The 7,717-nt window shown below is 39.2% G+C and overlaps 1 protein-coding gene across 2 annotated transcripts in view; it reads left to right on the top strand.

Moving 5' to 3' along the window:
* The window catches only part of LOC106870618 (golgin subfamily B member 1), a 73,916-nt gene that overhangs the window by 26,070 nt on the left and 40,129 nt on the right, over positions 1-7,717 (top strand). For both annotated transcript variants that reach the window (XM_014916761.2, XM_014916752.2), the window contains exon 12: positions 3,711-3,874. In XM_014916761.2, coding sequence (XP_014772247.1) covers positions 3,711-3,874 — 164 coding nt within the window. The remainder of the gene's footprint in view (positions 1-3,710; positions 3,875-7,717) is intronic.

The following is a 7,717-nucleotide window of genomic DNA, read 5'->3' as shown; positions in this document are numbered from 1 at the left end:
AAATGAGACGCATCTTTGCCTCCACTGATTCACTTGCAAAGTGTTGAGTAAAATTATTTCATTGCAGACCTCCTTTGAGTCTTTTTATTATCACTGGGACACACATAGTCCCCAGTTGGTAACATTGATTTCAAGGCCTTCCCAGATGAGTTACTGGTTGTTCTAAGACATTTATTGATTGTAAATTTTTTCTGCCCAGTTACCTATCGGTATAGTGGTCATTTGCAAACTCCAGAGGTGACACTTTCATTTCCCTTTACTCCAGACATCACACGTTATTTCAATTGGGTCATGCCCTTCCAATTGCTATAGATCCATAATGCATCTTACAGCTGTGCCTGTCACCTGTATGGTGAGGAATCCTACATTGGAGAGTAATAACGACTAGGCTAGGGTAGATGACTGATTATTGTGATCATTCGTCTTTTGGTTTCCTGTAGCTTTGCTCGCTTTTACAAACCCACTGAACATACATATATTTCCTATTTCAAAGAAATATTACACCCAAGTTAAAAAGATTCCCAACACTTCAACTTCTCTGGTTGACATTAACACCCCCACCCCCAATAGGGGCCTTAACTCCCACATTTTTCAGCTCCATGAGCTCCATTTTTCAGGAGCAAAATCCTTTTTACAGGGTCCATAACACTGGAATTTTGGAATGTGCGCATAAATATCAAATATATAAAGATGAGAATGTGTGTCTGTGTGAATCCCTAAAACTCAAGAACTACACAACCAGTTTCATTCCAAATTAACACATGCTTTACTTAGGGTCCATGTAGTGTCTTAGGCCAAAAAATTTTTAACTTCTTGCATAGTTCGAGCCCACAGCAATATCATATCTCCTCCACTATTACATTTGGTCCATCAAGGATGCCCACTCTCACCCCTTCTCTACATACTGGCACTCGAGCCGTTACTGCAGAAGCTGGATGTTTTGAGGGGCATCCCATGTGAACTAGGATGTAGAAGGTTCGTGTCAGCGTATGCAGATGACGTCTCTGTGATAGTGTTGGACATCTCAGTAATCAAGATGTTTAGCACTACCCTAAGGGAATACGAAGTGGTGATAAGAGTAATGATTAACCAGGAGAAGTCAGTGAGCCTGCTGTTTGGCAACTGGAGAGGCAAGTCCATGCAGACTGATAGCATTATGGGGCACTGCATGGAAGGACTGGTTAAGTTGCTTAGAGTCTGGTTTGGTCCAGACCTCTGAGTGGACAAGAACTGGGGTGAGGTGATAGACAGGGAGGCCAGTCTCACCCAGAAATGGGTCAAGAGCAAGCTCTCCCTAAAAGGTCGGGCAGAGGTGGTGAATGCGTACATCACATCTATTATATATACTACCACCTGACTGTCATCCCTTGCCCTGCTTCATGGCTGAACAGGCTAGTGCGCTTGCTCTTCTGCTTCGTGTGGAAGGGAGAGGTACTGCTTGTCAGACAGTCCATTTGCTGTCAGCACCAGCTATGTGGAGGACTGGGTATACCGTGATTGATGATGCACAGACACCTCCAGGGATACCTTAATGGTAAGTGGGTGTGGTCGCTGTTTGTTGGATGCGCTTTTCTGCAACTCGTCTCCTTGACAGAGCTACAGTTCTGGATCAAGTATAGATCGAAGCAGGGCACTTGGCACCTAGAGTGTCTCCAAGTGCTCAGAGTCCTCAGCCAGTCGGGCAATGCATTTGGTGGAAGTTCCACCTTGGAGTTCTATAGGGGATTAGTGGAAGGCAAGAATGACAACATTCTTGGAGAAGTTCTGGGCATTGGGAGGGATCAACTGTCATCCCTTGTCCTGACTGCTGGTTGGCCAAGCTGGTGCGCTTGCTCTTCGACTTTCTGTGGAAGGGCTAGGTACCACTGGTCAGGCGCTCCATCTGCTGTTAACAGCCGCTGAACGGAGGCCTTAGCATGCCGTGGTTGCTGATGTGCAGGCATGCGCTCAGGCTACAGCATCTCAAGCATTTCCTGGATGGTGAGCAGGTGTGGTCACCATTCGTCAGACACGACTTTCCCCAGCTCGTCTCTTTGACCAAGCTGCAAACTTGGATCAAACGCAGACTGAGAAAGGGCTCATGGCACCTTGAGTGCTGTCAAGCTCTCACCACCCTCCGCCGGGCGAGCAATGCGATCAGTAGTAGTTCCACTCTAGCATTCTATAGAGGGTTAGTGAAGGATAAGTGTGACGACATTCTCAGGGAAACTCTAGGCATTGACAATAATCAGCTAAACAGTCTGTTCGGAAGAACTTTCAGGCCAGGGCCCATGGATAACTTCCAAAGGCCCCACGCCTGGTAGTGCTACTGAGGGGCACTGCCTGTTCAAGATAAACTCTGCTGGCACGGAAGTGCCGTCGGCCAGGCCTGCTTGAGGTGCGCTCAGGGCAATGAAACTGTTCTGCACACTCGTCCAGTGCCCAAGTATTGCTGACCTGTGGGTTTATGTCAAACAGCTACTGTCACGTGTCGGACGGATCCAGCTATCAGCTGAATCCATAGTGATGATTGCCCCACCAGCTTCCTTTAACTGGGAGGGCAAAGCAATTTTCATTTGTCTGGTGATGTAGCGAAAGAGTTGATATGGTGAACCCATTTGAAAGGGCGAAAGTCAGACACTCTTTGACCAAGGCCTCATCAACTTTTTCAAGTTCCACTTGAAAAGGAAGGTGAGAGTAGAGAGGGAAGGGCTGTCTTGTAGCAAATTTATTGAAAGGTGGGTGAATGTCGGTAAAATGGCCAGTATGAACGGACCAATTCTGAGGTTACACCTGTAAAAAAAAAAGGAATATAAAGAGAGAAGGGGCTCTCTCCCCATTTGACCAGGCTCCTGTGGCTTTTATGGGTTTTTCTAGGAGTAATCTTTCAAAGCGCTTCCTACTATTGGGAGTTTTACTTGTTATATTTTTCGCTGTTTTTCTAATGTTTACACTGACCTTTCTTTTTCGCAAAACCCTTTGTACTTTTCGTCCTATTTTTGTCCTTACATGTTTTTGATTTATATTAGCCCTTGTGGCCAATAAAACCAGAATTAATTATTATTATTATTATTATTATTATTATTAAGGCAGCAAATTAGCAGAATCATTAGCACTGCTTAGCAGCATTTCGTCCGTCTTTATGTTCCGAGTTCAAATTTCGCTGAGGTCAACTTTGCCTTTCACCCTTTCGGGGTCGATATAAATTAAGTACTAGTCAAGTGCTGGGGTTGATGTAATCGACTTACTCCCTCTCCACAAATTTCAGGCTTTGTGCCTGTAATAGAAAGTATTATTATTATTATTCAGTAGTTTTATTTTTATAACGTGCTTTCACTTCACTACCGAGTGCAACTCTGTGTGCCTTGGGTATGTGCTGTGGTTTGCTGTGGTGCTCTTATGGTTACTGTATTGAAAGTGTTTTGCGTAGGATGTGTGCAGTGCCCAGTATATTATTGTTATTATTATTATTGTGTTATTATTTGCAATTCTTTATTCAGAAGTATGACGTAGAAGTAGTACTGGTGGTGATAAGAGTTTAGTAAAGAAATAGAAGCTTCTGGGCAAGCAGAGATCAGAAATTGTAGTACAATGCATTTTAACAAAATGCCCACTGTGATTCACGAAATGAAAGCATTTGGGAAGGAGAAAACAAGAAGAGATTTGTGGAGGAATGTATATGATGAATGTTAATTAACACCCAAGTTTTTTCTTTCATTTTCTCTTTACAGAAAAACAACCAACTGGAGAAAGTATGAATGTTATAACAGACCTTATAATGACTGAATTAAAGGCTGAACTGGAAAATATCAAGGCAACGTGGATTGCTCCAGACATTTATAAACAATTAAAGATGGATCTTTCAAAAGTAACATCTGAACGAGACATTTTCAAAGTAAAATTCTTTCTGAATATTTTGTTGAGAGTGGGTACAGTAGCTGTTGTCATTGTTACTATTATCGCCATCATTCACCCCTTATAAAACAGACTTATGTCCTAAGACTTTCCAGCTATGACCATCTTTATATACCTTGCATCTGCAACCACATTATTCAGTATCTCCCTCTTTGAAGCTGGTGGAGTTTATTTAAGGGACATTTCACTGCTGTTTCTAGAGGATTGAGTGACCACATAGAGACTCACTAGTTGGTTTGAGTAGAGTCTTATTAATTAGTGTGATGAAATTTGTTTAGATAGTGTTACTTAACAAGCTCTTCAGAATCACCAATTGCTGACAGCATCTGTCTAGCTATTCAAATAATACATCTTGATTAGTTGAAAAAAAGAAGCACAAAATTATATTGGGGTTCACTTCAGGTCAGATTCTGCATATCATTTAAATATATGATGAAAAATAATGTTTATTGTACACAAAAGTATGTCCAAAATTCTTAAAATTTGTCTTGTGCTTCTCTTGAAAAGATATAATCATATCTTTTCTTAGTTTCTAATAAAAGATGTTATGGACTTGATATTATAACTGAATACGCTAATATTCTTTTCTACTCTAGGCACAAGGCCCAAAATTTTGGGGGAGGGGGCCAGTTGATTAGATCGACCCCAGTATGCAACAGGTACTTAATTTATTGACTCTGAATGGATGAAAGGCGGAATTTGAACTCAAAATGTAAAGACAAATGAAATACTGCTAAGCATTTCTCCTGGCATGCTAACATTTCTGCCAGCTTGCTGCCTTTGAATGCTCTAATATTGGTCATTTTGATAACAGTATTGCTTCAATTATTTAAGTTTGTGCTGTTCACCCAAGATAAAATGCACTGTTAAGAAATGAGATAATTTTTGTTGTAATTTTAATATTCATTTTTTTGATGGGTCAGATAAAATTTATTAAGCCAGAATTACTATAGGCAAATTCCCTTCCTGTTGCCACCCTCATCTGTTTCCAAGCAAGATAATATAGACATATTTTCTCTGAAGACTGAAAATGAGAGACTGTTTGTATGAAAGCGATGCTTGTTTATAATTATCCTGTGATATCAAGACAAGGAAACACAACAGAAGACATTTGCTTAAGGTGCTATGCAATAAGGCTGAATGTGAAACCACATGGCTAGAAAATGGACTTCTTGACCACACAGTCATGCTATATGTGTGTGTGTGTGTGTGTGTGTGTGTGTGTGAGGGGTGGGAGAACATTGCAAACAATAAATGAAATAAATATGAAATGAAAATATCATATAAATTGAAGCTCATTAAAAACTATCTTGTACTGAATATTTAAATTTGTGAACTTGAAATATTCAATAATAAAATTAAGTTCAGAAAATAAATTTTCCTGAAAACTTCTGTTTATTAAAAATTTCACTTGCTTAGTAAATATTTCTGTCAGTAATTTATTATAGTTGTAATATATCTGTAATTTAAACAAACTTCAAGGTTTAGCATGCATGAAATAGCAGCGATCACATAGTTATTATTGTAAGGCTTATAGCATTTCAAACAGCCATACCAACAAAATCTCTTAAATTCTTTAAAATGTTTCAGCTTCAAAGCTGCAGTCATGCTAGGGCATCACCAGTGACTGGGCTACATCATTATTCGAAACCTCTGATATGTGCATTTGGTCAGTGAGGGAGTTGGATGCTGCTGCCCTCATCTGTGTTTCCTGCTGTGAGGGAGGCTCAACTGGAACCCTTGACAGAAAGAGATCCAGTTTTGTTTCAAAGACACTTACATCAATGCCATGCACTTTGGGAGGATATTGAAGAGCTGTGGGCCCTTGAAACCCAAGCTGTTGCAGTGTCTGGTCCTGTATTTTGATGGCAATGCTGGGATCTTTGGCACTATGCAGTGGTGCCCCATTCTGCTGTTTGAGTAACTTTCAATGCCAAAGTTTGGCACAAGGCCTTCCAGGATTTTTCAGTTGTATATCGCTGCATATCTTTCGCACTTTTGTTCTAAGGAGAAGAGTTTTAATTCTTTCAATCTTTCCCTGTAGCTGAGACGTTGCATTGAGACGATTTTCTTAGTGTAGCTTCTTAGTTTTTTTTAAAAATTATACTGGTATATTAAAAAATTTTCATTTTATCAAAAATGAGCCTCAAAGCTATACAGCTATTTTGTCTAATAGCATTTATTCATTCAATAAATAATTTTTTTACATTCCATATATAGAATAAACTGAGTTTTGCAAATAACAAATGAAAACTTGAGATGAAAACATCAAAATGAATATATATTAAATTAACATTAATGAAAACAGAGGCAAAAGAGAGTGAGGTACTGTTGCAAATGAAAACAAAATTTCGCCTACAACAAATAAATATTGTTTATTAAATTTACTCTGCAGTGAATGCAACAAATATTTAAATTTGTGAAAAACTTGTAGTTCAAATATTCAATAACCTTCAGAGATTGAAATTGCAGGAAATTTCTTGGAACATGAATTTATAAAAAAAATTTCCAGACGATCAAACTTTTAATAATTGCTTTTCTATCGTAACTGTTACATACCTAATTAATAAACAGCTTTCTCCATTATAATATAGATAGAAGATAAAAGATATATCATCAATGTATCATATATCTGAAAAATAACCAGTCATTAACTTTATTACTTTAATATATATATATATATATATATATATATATATATATATATATATATATATATATATATATGTATGTATGTATGTATGTATCTATATTCGGAGTTTCTTTCCTCAGTCAAATTCCAGATTATCTTTGCAATTTCGGCTGGTTATACTTGAGATTGCTCCAATCTGGCCAGCCCCAAGGAGAAACTAAGCTAAGAGCATTATATTCCTTGGAAGAAAGCAGCGAATGTATACAAAAACAAGGACGGAAAAAAATGGAGAATGTTACACAAATACAAATAACAGGACATAACAACAGGTGTCTTTCGACTAAGGACGAATTAAATTAAGCTGGTATGTGTGGAAGTAAAGCCTTATGGCAGGGATACAAAATTTCACAGGCACAGGGAGGAATATAGATGTTGCACAGATGGCGGCCAAACCAAGAAAGAAAGGTCAGGCTTGGCCGAACACTGGTCATGTGGGAAGAGAAGAGAGAGAAGTAGAGGCAAAGGGACAGAAGAAATAAGGAGGAGCGAGAAAAAAATGACAGGGACACAGTGAAGTGAAAAGAGGAGGGAAAGTGAGCATGAAGAGAAGGCAAGGAAATGTGAGAGAGGGGGAACGAAAGAACAAAGAGTGGAATGAATGAAGTAAGCGTGAAAGGGCTCATAGAAAGAAGGAAAGAATAATAGAAAGAATAGAGTCGTACAAGATTTAGATAAAATATATACTTACATATAAGAGACCAAAGTGTACATATGCTGCTATATGCTTTATGTATAAAAAATAGAAAATGGGACAAGAACGCAAAACATCCAGACATTTAGGTGATACAAAAAAGGGACAACAAAACATCCAGATAGACGATACAAAGAAAACAAGGACGAGTCATTTGGAGCTTTCTTTCCTGATATATATATATATATATATATCAGTGCTGCTGGACTGTGCAGGTGGCATGTAAAATACACCATTTTGAGCCTGCCCGTTGCCAGTACCACCTGACTGGCCTTCGTGCCGGTGGCACGTAAAAGCACCCACTACACTCTCGGAGTGGTTGGCGTTAGGAAGGGCATCCAGCTGTAGAAACTCTGCCAAATCAGATTGGAGCCTGGTGTAGCCATCTGGTTCACCAGTCCTCAGTCAAATCGTCCAACCCATGCTAGCATGGAAAGCGG

This window comes from Octopus bimaculoides, chromosome 11 (assembly GCF_001194135.2).
Source record: "Octopus bimaculoides isolate UCB-OBI-ISO-001 chromosome 11, ASM119413v2, whole genome shotgun sequence".
NCBI classification, from domain to species: Eukaryota; Metazoa; Mollusca; class Cephalopoda; order Octopoda; family Octopodidae; genus Octopus; species Octopus bimaculoides.
Note: the sequence above shows the minus strand (reverse complement) of the source record. Positions and strands in the feature narration are given on the sequence as shown.